At 45.8% G+C, this 17804-nt stretch overlaps 1 protein-coding gene across 1 annotated transcript in view; it reads right to left on the bottom strand.

The window, feature by feature from the left end:
- Positions 1-4322: 4322 nt before the first annotated feature.
- Positions 4323-17804, bottom strand: part of Mb21d2 (Mab-21 domain containing 2) — a 112009-nt gene continuing 98527 nt past the window's right edge. Inside the window, exon 2 of the mRNA XM_052740604.1 lies at positions 4323-7175. Coding sequence (XP_052596564.1) covers positions 5911-7175 — 1265 coding nt within the window. The 3' untranslated portion in view covers positions 4323-5910. The remainder of the gene's footprint in view (positions 7176-17804) is intronic.

Genomic DNA, 17804 nt, shown 5'->3' with positions numbered 1-17804 from the left:
ACAGTGACAGTATGGTCACTTTGACCATTTTCCTCCCATCAACCAAAAACTTCACGCAAGTGGTTACTTCTCTTCTCCTTGAATCACTCAGTGATAAATTTCTCCAGACACCCATCTGTTCTTCTGATGGACACACTCTGAAAGTTTGCCCAAGACTTGTGCTATCTGAATGCAGGTCCTTATGAATTACATAAGCAAATGTGTCCTAAATAGTAAGATTAGATTCAGACCCCAGAGGCATCATGACACAGGAAGTTTTAAATTTCTTTTTAGGAAGATTTAATTTTAATTATGTATATGTGTGTGGTAGGGTAGTTATGTGTTCATAGTGAAGATATCTGAGGAAGTCAGAGGCATTGGATCCCCTAGAGTTGGCACACAGGCATCGTGAACCACCAAGGTGGGTAGTGGACACTGAATTCTGGTCCTCTATAGGAACAGTACATGCTCCTAAGCACTGAGCCATCTCCTCAGCCCCCAAAATTTTAAATTTCTAAAACAGACAAATGGGTTCAAGCCCTGACTCTTCCTTAATTATCTGAAACCTAATTTGACTTATTATTGAGACGTAGAGTGTTTAGAGGTTCATGATGATTAAACAGGCTCACGAATGCCAAGGATCAAACAAGAACTTCCATACTAGGTGTCCTGGAGGTGCCGGTGCTGCCCACTTTGGACATATTGCTGTAACTTAATGAGATTCTTAACAAAAAAAAAAAAAAAAAAGTGCTGGGAAAGCGAAGACTTCAAGCTTTTAAAGAACTGGCTTTATAGATCTAAAACTGAGATTTCTTTGGAGACTGAGGCAATTTTAGCTAGCTAGTCAAAGCCAGTGAGGAGAAAAATAGAGTCTCAAATCCGCTATTTGACAGACATGAAAGCAAAATGAAATCTTACGGTTGGTTTTACGTTCTCACATTTAACCCTCTTTTCCTTAACTAAATGATGGCATTGACAGCAAGGGAAATTAGATCATGGAATCCTTACTAAAGCCCCATTAACAGTCCATGGATCCTAGGCAGAGATGGGGTAACCCAGGCAACAAGTGCTTGTCTGTGGCCAAGCTAAAGAATTGTGTTTTTAAGGGTCTCTGTGTGATAATGGGTCCTTTGTTGTGTATTTCTCGTTGTCTTGAGAAAAAGCCTCATATAGGCAAAGGCTGGCTTCCAACTTGGTATAGGTAGTGTGCGATCTCTTAGTTCCTTAATAATAAACACACAGGGTTCAAGAATGCCAAACAGCCAGACCACCATACTTCTGGGTGACTGTGGCTATCGGGCTATGCTACCCTACAGTGTTGTGTAAAATGGTGGTTGTTCAAGCTGTGCCTTGCCTTAGGTGACTCCATTTTAAGTGCATATGCAGAGGCAGGGAGACTCTGTACCATGGATATGTGAATGCCACCCAGCACCACCCTTGAGGCACGGGATGGTAAATAACTTATTCTTAAAAGTGGAAGGGAGGCCACTATACACTTCTCACAGAGAGTCGGACTTGGGGGGCACATGGGCACACTAAAATCCTGTCAGGGAAACCAGGCTTGAGAACTTACTGAACAAGCCACACCAAGGAAAAGGTTCCACCTCTTTCATCTGGACCCCAGAGGACACTCAAAACCATGATGATGAAGGACCCAACTGACCTGTCAACACTTAGTGTGTACTTCAAGGACCAACATATCTCCCACCTGTCCCAGCTTCAGCTCTGCTCAGTCCCCACTACTGATACCTGCATGGGGAGCTCGTCTGTGGCTTAAACTCAAGTCTGAGGCTCAGCTCAGTTTGGCCCTATGACTTGATTTTACAGTGTTGTGCCCAGGTCACAAGACCCCCAAGCGAGACCACCACAGAGCCGTTATCCAATGCAAGCACACAGAGGTTTTTATTAACAAAGCAAGAAAACTTTGTGCGCCATTCTAACATCCAACACAGCAGGTGGAGAATGCCCCGTGCATTCACTTTAAGGGGGTTATATAGGAAAAGTTTACATGCAGCTTGGGATTGGACAAGCATAAGATTACTAATTGCTAACAGGATTCAGGGTATCTATAGAGACATAAACTTTTATTCCCTATGTCCTGCTTTTGTGGACACATTCTTATTGTTGCAGTCCTGCACTCCTCTAAGGTCAACTTCTGGTCAGTTGAGTCCATTACTCTGCATATCTTGTTTTGCCAAGTCCAGGATGCATAGATTTATTATCCCAGCCTTATAAGTTCAATTTCTTTTTTAAATATATATATATATGTATAAGATTTATTTATTTATTATGTATACAGCATGTATGACTGCAGGCCAGAAGGTGGCACCAGATCTCGTTACAGGTGGTTGTGAGCCACCATGTGGTTGCTGGGAATTGAACTCAGGACCTCTAGAAGAGCAGTCAGTGCTCTTAACCTCTGAGCTATCTCTCCAGCCCCATAAGTTCAATTTCTGATCACTTTTAAAACTGCTGGTCAGCAAATGCCTTTGGAGGAGGGGAGGAGGAAGCATCTCTCAAGATGGCTACTGATTTTTCTCTTTCAACAGCACATGCAAGAGCCCTCCCACCAGAGTTAATTATGAGCTCCCCTAGTCCCATGATATCTGCCTTACATCCCTCAGCATCCTGTTTCTGCTTTTGAGTGAGGCCTTTTTGGGATTCCCTGAACACTGCTGTGGCCTCCTTAACTCTTTGTAACTATTCTATCGCACACATATGTATGTGTACACACATACACACACCCCTTACACTTTGGGAGTGGTAGAGAGATGGTCCAGTGGTTAACAGTACTGAGTACTTCCTGGTCTTTCTGAAATGTAGAGTGTGGTCTCACTCTCTTCCTGATGATCCAGATGCAGAACTCTCAGCTACCTCTCCAGCACCATGTCTGCCTGCATGCTGCCTTGCTTCCCGCCATGACGATAATGGACTAAACCTCTGAACTGTAAGCCAGCCCAGTTAAATGTTTTCCTTTATAAGAGTTGTCATGGTCATGCTGTCTCTTCATAGCAACAGAAACCCTAAGACACAAGGTCATACTCCAATAGCCAATATCAGGTGACTTATAACTACCTAGTATAAAGCAATCTTCTGGGCTGCAGGACAGCCTGGTGAGAACTCAATGGAATGTTTAAGGAAAAGGCATTAGGCAACATCCCATACTTTTACCCTTGACCTCAGAGCGTCTTGGGTTTGTGGCCTGGACAGGAATTCTGGAGATTAAACAATGGTTGCTACAATTACCAACACCCAGAGGTCTTTGCACATTTCCATGTGAAATTCAAATATTGTGCTCTCCACTATGACTAGATGTGGAAAAAGGGAAAGATATCAGAATGAATGCGCTAAAACCTTATGATGCCTGTAATAAAATTTTATCTGAAGGCACAGCATTTAAAATGAAGCTAACTGTACTTGAGACATTGGTTCTGGATATGTTCTGACAGTACAACAGACTTTAGAGCAATGGTTTTTGTAATATATTTGCCCACATCAATCATATATCTTTGTTTTAACCTATCCAATTAACAAAATGGCTAAAGCAGTTATATAGACTAGACAGGAATCAATGAAATCAGCATTCACCAGCTCTAAATACAAGGATACAAGGGTACGAATCCTTCATAGCTATCCCAGAAAGGGACACACGCCAACCAAAATGGCTCAGCTTGGCGTATTTGATTAACTATGGTGATGAACTGAACCTACCTGAACCTAACTCAAAACTAATTAAAATACTGGTGATGAGGAAGTCCACATAAGAAGCCTTGGGCTTGGGGTTCTGAGGACTCACGCTTTCATTTCCATCTCCCACAGTGCCATCTGATGTCAGCTGCCATGACTGGGTGATAGTTGTCAGTACCAATATACACCGAATGCTTCCTCTTCCATATTCAGGCTTCTGTTCCGGCTCTCCATGGGGTATGTCCCCAGCTGGAAGAACTGGGATTGGATGGCACTCCTTCATGTTTGTGACTAAGGAAAAATAGGTTTGTATCTACTGGCTTTTCTAATCAGGAGGCACATCTGGATCTGGGAAACAGTTGTTTAATGAGGTCATACTTTGTGTGGAGGATAAGTATATACCACCAGGAACACAGCTGCGCACTATGTAGACTTCTAAAGGTAGAGGCTGTACTTACTGACCACTTAGCATTTGCTAAGAAGAAAGCAATTTCAAAGCTGGGTGTGGTGATACACACTTGAAATCTCAGCACTCCAAGTTCAGGCTGAAAGATCTAGAGTTCCAGGCTAAAAGTAAGGGGCAGCACAGTGAAAATGGGAGGAAAGAAGGGGGGGGGGGAAACTTTGAGATTACAAAGCAATAATGACAACAAAAATGCCAAGGCCAGTATGTTTCTTTTTTATTTTTGTGTTTGACTTGAGATTGTTGAATGATTCATAAGCATTACATTAATTCCCATGCAAAACTCCAAGACCACATATGTCTGATTTCAGTTGGCCAAAACCCAACCTATGAGTCTGGACGTTCAAGACCCAAACCACCATGTTGCTTGACTTTTCCGTTAGCAGACATCATGGGTCATCCAGACCAGCAAGCCCGTCAATGACTCAGCACCACTGTCTGCCTTCTTCCGTTCACACCAAATCGGGCCAGCGCCACCCCCCAGCACCTAAATCCCACAGCACCTAAATCTGGCAAATCGTTTCGGTCAGAAAATAGGACTCCTTTATTCCAACACAGCCACTCAGGTTATTTCCTGGTTCCTGCTCTACGGTGAAACCTGCTTTGAACAGGTACGATATCTTCAATTTGGGGATAATTCTGCCTGTCTGTTTTCCATCAAGGTCTCAGGAGAAATAAAGACACTTTATAAAAGGAAAGGGGAAGAGAAAAATCTCTAGAACCTCCCCCCCCAAAAAATAAATACAAAGACACCCACTTTGTCAAGTATTATCTTCCCAAGCTTTAGCTAGTCACTGAACAGGTATAAAGCTTTAAAAACTTCCCTCAGTAAGGCAGGAACCAGAACTATCAAAGAGGGCAAAACGGGACCCACACTTAAAGGAGAACTAGACAAATGCAGGGACTCATTCTACTGACCGAGAGAACAGGACTAAATGAAAATCGACGGTATTTCCAGAAAGGATGTTAATGTACACTGAACACACGCATTGCAGCTCTAACAATGGCAAAGACTTCATTAGTGCAAATAACAATTAGAATGGTGTGCTCCTTAATAGGATTTAAATAAGGCTTCAAATAATTACAAACACTAAAACTAACATTTGGAAACCTTAATTCTGTTTGGAAAGCTATCAAACCCTCCCTCCAATCCATCCAATGTTTGCTGATTCGAGGACAATTACATTCAATGAGGTTGCTCAGAACACGATGTACATCATTCTTTCTCTCGAAGTTTCCGTCCGGTAGAAACAGGAAACCGTTCTGATCGCTGGTCCAAAGAAATAAATGCAGCCGGCATGCACAGGGCCTCCAGGTTCTTAGGACTCTCAGATACCCATCTCAGTGAAAACTCAGAACAAGGTCAAAAAACAGAATGGAAGCAGAAGAGAGTTAGGATACGTAAGAATGAAACGTGTTCTCCCAAACGCACCAACAAATCTACACTGGGTGTGAGACAGAAAACAAGAAAGAGGATTCATGGGCAGTGTCGTCTATATGGCTCAAGTTCTCCTTAAAAATGAACACCACAAAAAAAATAATAATAATGTGACAATAACTAGAAAACAAAAAGCAAAATCAGGCAGAATGTGAAATAGTAATAATACTGTTTCAGAGCCTGCACCATCCTGCGGAACCAGGAAACTTAAAAATGTGTCCTTAACAAATCCAATGTAAGCTGGATATGTAAAAACAGAAGGACAGAAATCACACACCACACTACACGCTACCTAAGTCTTAGAACCAAGAAGGAGAAGAAAAAGAAAAGGTCAACAAATCACTCAGAAAAATTTATCATCGATTCTGAAATGGGGCCTCGTGACGTCATCGGGGTTAATAAAGACCGAGATGGACTTCCCTGGGTTCTCAGTCACTAGCTGCTGCAGTTTTTTTGCCAGGCGGTCATCAGGCTGATTGGGGTCCCCTCCATCCGACTGCGGGGAGGGGATGCTGGTGGCGCTGCCCCGCCGCTGCAGCTTCAGCGTCAGCCGATTGGCCGCCTTCACGTGCTCGATGGCGGTGCGCAGGTGCTCGGCAGGATCTGAGCGCACGGAGGACAGCTTCCGGGCGTGGAGCATGACTGTCTCCTCCGACAGGTGCTCCAGCATGTTGCACTGGGGGATGAAATAATTAGGGCACATCTTGTTGACCAGACAGTGCTGCAGGTCGTCAATGAGGCCCAGCAAAAAGTGGGCTGCATAGTCTTCCTGAGCCAGGTAGCTGGCGGGGAGTCGGTCACAGGCCCAGAGCATCATGCTCCGCAGGTGATAGGGGCTGATAGCCTTGGGCCTTGACAGGAGTTTGATGATGATGGCTTTGCAGGCCTGGTAGGCCTGCATGAGACTGCCCGAGATGCACTTCTTCAACTGCACCTCGCTCCTGGCAAAGGACAGTCGCCACTCATTGTCCTTCTTACCCTTGTAGGAGCAAGCTGGCACCAAGTAAAAGCCACTGATGACCTCTTCCTCAGTGATCTTCCCATCCCAAAAGTGGTTCTCCATGAGCCAGCTCTGGGCCACGGCGGGCCAACCTTTGAAGGACACCACGGGGACAATATCGTACAACATGCGACTGCTCCCCACGCCCAGGATGATGGAGATGATGGTCCCGTTTTTTTCGACCTTCTCCACCTTTGGCATCCCTCGCTGGGGTTTCTTCTGGACCTCCGCGAGGACGATGCTGATGGAGTCGTAGAACCAGTCTGCCACTTTGGTGGGGGAGAAGAAGTAGTTGGTGGCGCCATTGATGTGGTCTGCGATGGTGCAGCAATCTTTCCACTTACCGATGGTCCCCTCGTCGAAGAGCCGGAGGCTCAACCAGGAGTGGCAGAGGGCTGAGTGGCGCATGTCGAGTGTCACGGGCTGATTACGGTCATGCAGCTTGAGGGCCGGCACCAGAAGGGTGAAGTCCATGTCGTAGTCAGTGCCGCGGGCATAGACGTTCAGCTCATCCAGGTCCAGGTCCACCACACCTTCTCGGACTCCTCCGGAGAGCAACAGGTACTCGTTAGCCACAGGGAGCTTCTGATCTAACTTCTGCACCATGCCTAGGCACAAAAAGGAGAAAACACTGTTACAGGAAGCACACGGCCATGTGGAAAAACTCAGACCTCCTCCCACAATGAAAGGCGCCAGCACGAAACCAGATCGCAGGCGCGGCACAGACCCAGCTAACAACACTGCTCAGGGCCTGCCCTTGCTCCAGGGGAAGGGACTCTGATAGATCCTTAGTGTGAAAAGCAGTATCACGTTCACCATCAACCAGGCCTCCTCCTCCCAGTCCTCCCCTTGAGTAGGAGAGTCCCCACACACGCTCAGTCATTCAGTCTGAGAGCCTCCATATGCTCCCACTCTTCCTGACCTTGGACCGCCACAACTCATCCACATCTCATCCCATGCCCTCTCTCTGTGTGTGTGTCTCACTGCCGTCCCTGGCTCTCCACGCTGGTGCCAACCACGTGAAGTCAGCCTAGTGTTTTGCCAAGCGCGGCTCGCTCGCCCAGCTTCTTCTCCCAACGTGGGCATTTCTCTGGACCGGAAGTTCTCAATGTGACTGCAGAGGCTCTCAAAGGACAATGAGATCCTAACTCTGGCACATCATCTGACCTTTCTGTTTGGCACTGGCCTGGAGTTACAAAAGCCACGGCGTGTGCAGCTATGGGTGATTTAGGGGGTAAGTCAAGGCAGTGTTCTGAACCAGTGCCGGCGGCCGATGGTTCTGTACCACTGCCTTGTGCTATTGCCGCGAAAGAGTAATAAGCTGGAGGTTGGGGATGTAGCTCAGGGGTTGAGGGCTTCGCCTAAGCATGTGCAAGGCCCCCGGTTTGGTTCCCAGCACTACAAGCACATGAATAAAAGAACAAATGAGCAAAAATCAAATCTCACTTAAGAAATCCTTCATGATTTGGAAATAAATGGCTCAGAGGGGGAGGAGGGAGAAGAAGGTAAGGGAAAGAGGTTAAAATATAATATACATATATTAGTATACTATATATAAAATATATTATGTGTGTGTGTATAAAAAGATCATAATGAAATACACTGTTCCGTACAATAAATACACTAACCGTTTTTAAAGAACAAAAATCCTTGATGAAGAAAAATGGGTGGTTTCATTAAATCTCCCTCTTTGAACAACTAGAAAGATTCCTTTTCTCATCTTCGGTGTGGCGGGTGGACTCAATCACAGACTTCCTCTGCCTCACACTCAAGTATGGAGGCTAACTTCAGGAAAAGCAATCTGGGAATGAGCTGTGTCTCGACTTCTACCTGCCCTTCCTGGGCTCCCTCCCAGGGGTGTGGATACTGGAATGTTCTTCAGTAAATATCCCTGACTCTATCTCAGAGGTTGCTTCTGAAGACTCCCAGCTGTGACACCGCACCCTACTCAGGCAAGCACAGGCTGTGACAGTACACACACAGCACAGGCTGAGGACCCCCAGCTGTGACAGTATACACACACACACACACACACACACACACACACACACACACACAGCACAGGCTGAGGACCCCCAGCTGTGACACCGCACCCTACCCAGGCAAGCATGGGCTTCACTAGAAACCACACAGAGGAATTTCATCTTCCTTTGCATATGGTTGAAGACAGCCAAATCAGCAACAGGTAGATAAATACCCCCATCTCAGCTGTTACCATGTTTCAGTATCAGCCTCTTTGTAATGTAAGACGACTTAACCCAGGATTGAGCTATGAAAGAATCAGATTGAGCCTTCTGATTTCAAAGTCTGTTATGAACTCTGCTTTGGATTCTAACTGTTTTCTTTAGGCGGACTTGCGTGAAAAATAGCTAAAAAGCTCCCTTCTCCTTCTGCCGGCATGGAGAAGCGGTGGCCACTTGCACTTGGTGTACAGATCCCTGGGGGTTGGGAAGTGGAAGCATGGTAAGCTAAAAATCTCCCCTTCGCCCTCTGCTGGACTGGGGAAGCAGCAGCTTTTACCAGCTGCATATAAGGAACTGGAGCCCTCCCTGCCTGAAACACAGTAGTCTTTCCTTCCAACAGCTGCTTCCACACTTAGTTAAAACTAACTTTTCTTTCCAAGGAGCCTATATAAAGTGCTCGGCCAAATTCTAGAATTCAGGAGTTAGGCTGGTTTTGAACACTGCTTCTCTCAAAAAGTGCAGAACTTCAGCGGCCTAGTGAGCATGGGGCTTCACTTTCTTTCCTCACAGAAACTGAGAAACTGAGAACTCACTTGTTAAGACAACACTCATCCTGGGATGCCCGCACTTCCATCTAGCCTTCTTGAGACTGCTAGCTCTCATTTTTATAAAATTGTGATGACAAACAGGAGCCTTCCCCAACTCTATCCACTCCCCAGACATCCTCTTTGCCAACGTGTCCGGCTTAAGTTTAAGCCAAGCTGAGCTGATATTGGCTATCATGGCATGGATTATCAGGGGCTGTGCATGGACATGGGGTGGCGGGGGGGGGGGGGGGGGGGGGGGGGGGAGAGTTCACTGCACCTGTGGATACAGGGTTGGTTGCAACAAGTGTGCCTCTGAACGGATTCTCTTTTGCTCTCAGTCACATCTGACCTCAGGAGCAGAGCACCAGAGGAGGCTCCAGCCGGCAGAGCTCACCAGCAGAAACAGAAGGAAGAACAGACAACAGCCCTGGCTTCTATTTGTTCCTAAGAACCTCTACAACAAGGCCATCTTCCCATACTCCTCTAGGCCAGTGGTTCTCAACTTTCCCAATGCTGCAGCCCTTTAATACAGTTCCTCAGGTCCTGGTGACCCCAACCATAAAGTTATTTTTTGTTGCTACTTCGTAACTGTAATTTTGCTGTTATGAATCATAATGTAAATATTTTTTGGAGATAGAGGTTTGCTCTATGCTTTGATTTTGTCTTACGGAGTAGTTACCACTGACAAAGACCTTAATATTACTCTTTATAGACACGGGGGCCTCAAGTTTAGGGAATGAGCTCCACGTCACCCCTTACTACTTTGTGGATCTTCAGAACCTCAAGTAAAAGAACAGAGGTATGCCCATCTCCCTAAGTCCCAGCGGATACAACTTGCCACACCATACTACTTTAAGAAATGATTCAGTTCAGAATGGCATCTGTTGCAACTGTACCCTGAAACCAAACTAACTCCATCATAACGTAAGATACACACATCCTATCTTCAGAGCCCCCATTTAATAAATACTAGGTAGGTAAGTGGTATCAGTGTCTATGGGGAGACTTGTAAACTATGTAGAGTTCCTTTAAACACACACACACACTTATACACACACACACACACATACACACAAAATGCTGGAGAAAGAGTTGTAAAATTTTAATGTCTTGTAACTCTATTTACATTAGATAAATTATCTTTGGTTAGGTATACAAGTATCTTTGTGTGATCTCAGAATATTGGTAAGTGTGCTACCACTTTCTTGGCTTCAACTCTTGTGACACACACAATTAGCAAACAGAGCCTTATTCCAGCAGTGATTCACAATGATGGGCACAGTGTGGGATGACAGTGAAAAAGTCCTCTGTGACTCAGATACACCCTCTAGTGTGACAGTGCCCTGGGCTGATAAATAATGAAAATACCCTGTAAAGATACCATGGCTTTTACTTTGCAGGAAGAAATGCCTTTGCCACACTCAAGATCCCAAGAAGCATCCTTAGATGTGGGCAGGGCTATCTTTTTCTAAGAACATCACCATCCAAAGAATTCTTAACAGCCCAATTTGTTGGTTTTGGCATCCCTCATTCATATCCAGAAAATCATCTGTCTGGAGTCTCTTTCTCTTCCTCCCTCCCTCCCTCCCTCCCTCCCTCCGTGTGTGTGTGTGTGTGTGTGTGTGTGTGTGTGTGTGTGTGTGTGTGTGTGAGAGAGAGAGAGAGAGAGAGAGAGAGAGAGAGAGAGAGAGAGAGAGATGTACAAAAAGAAACACCTAAGATTCCGAGAAATGACTCACTGAAGGCCACACAGCTTTAGTGACATCACCAAGACCACTGCCCTCTTCTCATATATGCCTGTAGAGGTCAGAGTGCCACCTACACACTGCTCTCTCTGTGACAAGGACCCAGCTTAACGTGAATGCAAAATGGCTTGGAAAGGAAGCAGCCAGGCTCTCCAGGCAAAGCACTGGCTTTGTATTTTTGTTGCTGGAAGCTGGACTGTGACCTTGGACCGGTAACAGATCATATCTAGCTAGCTACATTTATCAAGAAAGAATGGACCCAACTGGCCTTGAAAAATGCCATTAATGTTCCCAAATAAATAGACTGCACAATGTTGGAAACACAGAGGGTGCTGGTGGGGGTTACTGGTGGGGCCTCCTAGCTGTCCAACGATCTCCTAGTCACCATTAATGTTCACATCATGGTAAGATTTTATAAGGCCAATGAGTCAGTGTTATTCTGTATAATTGCTTAGACAACTGCACAGAGTTTTATTTAACACACTAAAAATCTGATTAAAAATCCAGGCATGGCCACGGTCATAACTATTCAGTAGTGTGTATACAAGAGTAAGAAAAACTCAAAGGTGTCCCCTCAAAGAACGTCTTTGGTCTTTGCCATTTTGACCCTGATCAATATACATGAGCGCTGGGACCAGAATAAGAGTCCTGGGAAGGTGTCCTGGGTTTGTCATTTACAATTTAGATGAGCCTGATAAGATATTTAAGCTTCCTGAGCTTCCAATTCCTTATTTAAGCAAATAAATAAACCATCATCACAGAGTTGATACCAAGTACCTAAGCATATAATAGACATAATTCATTTTACTTTTATGTGCATCCCTATAAGCCTGACACAGCAAACGAGACTCACTCCAGAGAGTGGTTTGGAAGCTCTAATAAAAGCAACCTAACAAAAGCCTCCAGCACATTCAAGGCACACAAAACACTAAATGAAATGAAATGGATAGTGTAGCCTCTCCTTTGGCTATAACAAGACTTCTGTTGGCCCAGGAACATGTCCCTGGGTGACAGTATGTTGGTATACACACAGTTTGGCAAACAGAGGGCAAGCTGGATTCCGCCAGTCCCTAGGATGTGTGGACTGAGGAGCTTCAGCAGCTCCTTGGGGGCCTTGACCTAGATAAATGATGGCCCTTTTCACCACCTACGGCAGTGGCATGCTGGCTTTGAGGTGCTCTCTCGTTCCTAAATCAGGTAATAACAAAACGAACATGGCACAGAAATCACCAGAGGCTCTGCCCATGAAAGCTGTGTCATCACCAAGTCCAGCAATGCCTTGTAGTCAAGGTCTTATTTTCCCGTGTCTAGAACGGACTTTGGGATCGGAAGGCAACAGTCTGTGCAATGTATCATGTGTTTCAATCAGTGTTAAAACCTCATTAGCTGCCGGGCGGTGGTGACACATGCCTTTAATCCCAGCACTCAGGAGGCAGAGGCAGGAGGCTCTCTGTGAGGCCAGTATGATCAACAGAGCGAGTTCCAGGACAGGCTCCAAAGCTACAGGAAAAAAAAAAAAACTGTCTCAAAACAAAAAACAAAATAAAACAAAACCTCATTAGCTATACCATGGATCACCGAAGGGCCGGCAGCATACATGTATAAAATGGTGTACTTGTCAAAAAGTCAAGTAGGGTAAGGGGAACAAAAAGCCTCACTAGTTCATTATTTCCCTTTTAAGTGAAGTTCTAAAAGTCAATGGCCTTTTCAAAGACTACTAAGCTATTGTAGACATGAGGTTTTCAAGTCTGTAGGTATACAATGAACATGATTAAGAACTCTATGCCTCGCTTTTCTTAAAATTGCAGAATAGCAACTCTAAGTGTGTAAGGTAGCCATGGTGAATTGCAAAGCGCACATCTTGCAATAAGCGATTGGTTACTTAGTTGTCAGTCGTCAGTACCCTGGGAGTCCAGACTCGTACAAGGGCACAGTTAGCAACACATTTCCCACTTAGGAATACTGAGCTCCGTTTTGAAGATACACACAAAGTTTCTGTAACTCAGAAGGTACTGGCAAGACTGTGCATCTCGGCTCCACACAGCCATATTTGAGAAAGAAGACCGCTCACTTCCTCAATTTTCAAAGGCAGTGGAACCAAGAGCCAAGTGCCAGTGTGGTGCCAAGCGGCCATGTTAAAATGGAAAGTTGAGTCGGAGGCCACACGCAGAACAGTCAAAAACCTTTAACACAGAGACCTGCCGACTCAGCCAAGTCCAGCCACCTCTGCCTAAGACCCAGGAGGCTGGATGGTATTGTCTTCTCATTTGGGGTTGTATATACAAACTGGTTAATCACTCTGAAAGTTGAGCTTACTGGGGAAGGAAAAGGCCTAAAAAATTGTTTAATTCATCCATGCGTGGGATGTTAAGTATTTACGCCCACAGGCACTGGGGATACCCGGGTGAAGAGAAATGGTCTCCCGTGCATAATGCTTACGGTTTTGCAGGGAAGCCAGATGCTGGCTGTATCCATCCGGAGACGGGAGACTGTGCTGAGCAGTAAACCGAACATCTCAGAGACTTGAACAGTGTTTCACTTTCTGTTCACGTGATAGGACTGCCAGGGGTAAACTGAGAGCTCTCCTTCCCTTCACTCAGGGCAAAAGTGGAGGGAGAAAGACTACTCAGAACTTCTGCAGCCCCTCGACTGTGTGGGGTAAGAGAAAGCTCTTAGGAGATGGGAGTTTTGGCACAGAAGGGAGAACTTTGGCTAGAGACGGTGCATCATTTCGTTCACAAATCAGTATCCCAAACTAGTACATTGTCTCAGCCAACTGCAGGGAAGGAAGCACACCCTTCCCGCATGCTGGGATGGGAGAGGGCCAGGAACATTTATTTGGTAAACAGCATACATAATCACACATAATGAACATACAATTGTAAGTTGAAATTAAAAAGACGAAAGGAAATGAATAAGAGTACTAGCCAAAACACAAGACAAAGAGAAGGAGGAGGAGGGAAAGATGTTTGCCCTGGAGAATGGACCATTCAAGAAGGCCCAGGGATTCCTTCTAATAACTGATGAATTGTGCTAATAAAGAAGAAATGAGCTTTACCTGTCATTCTGGTATGTAGAGGGTACGGGGATAAAAAGCAAGCCTACCATACATGGAATGCATCGTCACCAGGCACAGTTTCCTAACCATCCTGCCAGTTCTGAAAGCAGTGTGCTCTTCAAGGGATGGCCACAGTTTTCTAACCATCCTGCTAGCCCTGAAAGCAGTGTGCTCTTCAAGGGATGGCCAGTCATCATGTTCAGCGGAGATGAAAACTAAAAATGACGACACGTGATTGAGATGTGTCTGCTATAAAGAGCCTACTAATCACAGCCAACCATGTTGACGCCAAAAGCCCTTTGCTGGCCGAGTGCAGCCCCAGTAACCGCAGCAGTGAAATATCCACGGAGCATGGTGGTCAAGTGCTTGGCTACTTTGTGCTGCTCTCGTGTGGGCTTTGGGGTGTCATTTGTATTCTGCAGCCAAGCTGTTGCCACACCCTCCAAGCCACCTTGCCAATTTTAAAGACGGAGCACATTATACTACAGCAAAGGGGGGCGGTGGGGTGGGATACTGAATGTGTACAGCTCATCTTCCCCGAAGTATGCGGACTGGGACGGATACTGCCGTGATGGGCATAACTGGGCACGAAGGTATGGGCTGAACACTTCACCTTTACCATCTCAGCAGTCCTCCTGACGCTTCCGAGCAGGCGGCTGTCCCCTCTTTACAGCCAGGGAAATCAAGATGAACAACAATGGGGAAATCTGTCCCTGGTTAGAAGAGGAGAGTTGGGATTCAAACCCAAGTTTACTCCCCACTCTCCTTACCCCACCCTACTTTCGACCTTACCCTCTCAGAGAGGAACAAAAGACTCTCACATGTTCAAGCCTTTTAAAATGATACCATAGTGAGAAGATTGCTTTTCTAAAAACGGGAAGGAAAAAAAAATAAAGGAATCACTTCTACACCTAATTTTGTAAAACAACATTAGCTATGCCAAGAAAATAAAGAATGTGAGGCAACTGAGTCAGGCATCATAGGAAAGATTCGCCGCCCCCCCCTTCCCTAAGCTTCCACTCCCTGGTTAAAGAGCTGAACCAGGTATCTGATTAAGAAAAGCACTAACCACATGGAAGCCCTGCTTTGTTTTTCTGGAAGGTGGCTTTGTTCTTCCATAGACAGTATCTAATACAGTCTCACTTAAACACAAAATCCCTCTCAGGTCCACTGAGGAAAAGCAAAAGATGAGGTTCCCCTAAGTCCTGTGAAGGAAACCAAGCCACACAAACACTCGGAGGAGATGGAAAAGAAAAGAAGAGGAAACACTCATCTATGATATCCCACACTGCCTAGGCAAAGAGGTCACTGTTCATTCAAAAGGCATCTTGTTGTAGCTGTGGTTCAGGAGATGCTCAGGTCAGTAAACTTTAAGTTCCAGGTCATAGGGTAAGAGGACCTGACCCTGAAACCAGAGCCAAAGGAACACACTTTGACCCTGGAACCAGAGCTAGTGAAATACATCCTGGCCCTGAAACTAGAGCCAAAAGGCTAAAAAGGGCCAGTGAAAGAAACACACTTTGGCCCTGAAATCAGAGCTAACTCTGCCCATGACCAACTGAACATGAAACCAACCAATCCCTGAGCAGAAAACCAACCAATCTGAACACAAAATCTAGCCAATCAGAGCTTGTCCAAGCTCACGGGGATCGAAATCTGACCAATTCTCTTTCTGAAAATTTTCTTCCTGCAACAACTCTGCCCCTAAGAAGTCCTATATAATACTCCCCTCTGCCTGTTCAGCTGGCAGCTGTCCTTCTCCACCCAGCAGAGCCAGCCACTCTCCTGGATTCCTCCTTCCAAAATAAATCTCAGAAGAGTTTTGGGTGAAGATCTTCTTTGGCCGGCATGGGGTGCAGAATCTCTTCTGGGAGACTCCCTTGGGGAAGCAGAGCAGAAGAAACAACTGATTGGGAGCCAACAGAAGTAACAACTTTTTGCTGAGCTGGAGCAGACTGCTACAATTCTGCAGGGGTCTCCCCTTACCAGAGAGAAGCAAAAGAAGTAGCATCTTGGGCCTGAGCTGAGAAACTAAGTTTCTCTGCTGGGAAACTCCCTTAGTGGGGTAAAGCAGAGCTCAGCTGTTAACAGAGAAGAACAGACTGCCACATCCTTCGGGGAGATCATCCTCTCCCAGACCCCAGCTTCAGGTACAGCCTGATTTTCCAACAAATCAGGATACCTTTCCCCCCAGAGCTGTAACACTTGTACAGGTCACATGAGTTTGGGGTTGGGAGGGAGGGGGGGTCCTCTAAAAAAATTTAAAACTACCATTGGCTAGTCAAAGACTCTACCTTACTATCAGTTTACATAGGACATTTTCAAATACATGCAATGGTGAATAATGTTTCCAGAATTGTATTTGCCAATATCAGTTATTATCCTATTTTTCTTCTACAATAGCCCAAATGTCATATAATTTCACCTACAAACACTTCAAGACATCTAATGGATAATGAATGGCCTTAGAATACTGTATCCAGTGTTCTCATTCAAACACACTGAACAGTCATTTAGTATAAACTTAACTTGATTTTACTTTTTCCCCCAATATGTATTTGTAAAGACAAGACATGGTACTGGGGAGGGGGGCAGGCTCCTGATGCCCTGCTGTGTCCCCAGTAAGCTCCCCAGTTCATCTACAGCTATGACAGGCAATTCCTGCAGCATGGCACCTTCCCATCTCCAGTGCCACAGGATGCTCCAGCCACACCACAAAGTTCGGGAGTCCATGTAGAAAGCGCACCCTGGGAGTCATCCTCTGCCCACGCAGGAGAGGACGGGAACCTATGGGCAAAGGTCCCAGCTGTGATTCCAGGATGGGTTCCCCACAGCTTCCTAGAGGGTCCACAAGATAACTCCTGCCGGGGATCGGGATCTGTCCCTGGTCTATGGGCAGGTTTCTGGAACCCGGGGCCTGTGGTGTAACCCCTTGCACAGCCTTGGTGCCGTGGGAAGGGGCTTGGACCTGCCTAGGCTCGGTGTGCTGGGCTCTGCTGACTCCCCATGGGAGATCTCAATTTGGGGGATGTAGGGATGCGGGGTGGCTTGGGAAAGAGGGCTGGGGGGTGGGAGGAGGGAGGATGGGGGATCTGTGGATAGTACGTGGAGTGAGTAGAAAATTTCTAAATAAAGAAAAATGAAAGAAAAAAAAGGTAACTCCTGCCTTCTTCAGCTTACACAGAACTCTGCTGGCTTCTCTCCATTCTCTGACTCAAGTGCTCAGCTGTTCCCTGATCTTCATACTGCCACAATAAAGTGACACAGCTCAGAGGCCCCAGTGACCGTAACAACAGTCATACAGGCCGGCAATAACGAGCTACTTGTTATATCTAGTTAGTATGTAGAATGCTTCCCTGCTGTATGCCTTATCAAATGAGATCTGAGAAAAACTGCCCCCAAAGGTCACCGGGCTCTCAGATCAGAGAGCGTGTGTTCAGCGTGTTTACAGTTAGCAGCTTGTCTAGTTATTAACTGCCTTGTTGCTTATCTAATTCTGCTGTCCAGTCAACAGACACTTCTGGTTCTTCTGAATCTTTTTCAGAGCATGAGGAATTCATGTCCTCCTTAGGTATGGGTCTCATGTCCTCCTTAGGAAAGGGTCTTGCGTATGCTGCCTTAGGTAAGGGTTTCATGTATGTCTTAGGTCTTGGGTAGGGGAGGA

The sequence above is a fragment of the Peromyscus californicus genome, unplaced genomic scaffold, assembly GCF_007827085.1.
Source record: "Peromyscus californicus insignis strain IS unplaced genomic scaffold, ASM782708v3 Scaffold_16__1_contigs__length_79575227, whole genome shotgun sequence".
NCBI classification, from domain to species: Eukaryota; Metazoa; Chordata; class Mammalia; order Rodentia; family Cricetidae; genus Peromyscus; species Peromyscus californicus.
Note: the sequence above shows the minus strand (reverse complement) of the source record. Positions and strands in the feature narration are given on the sequence as shown.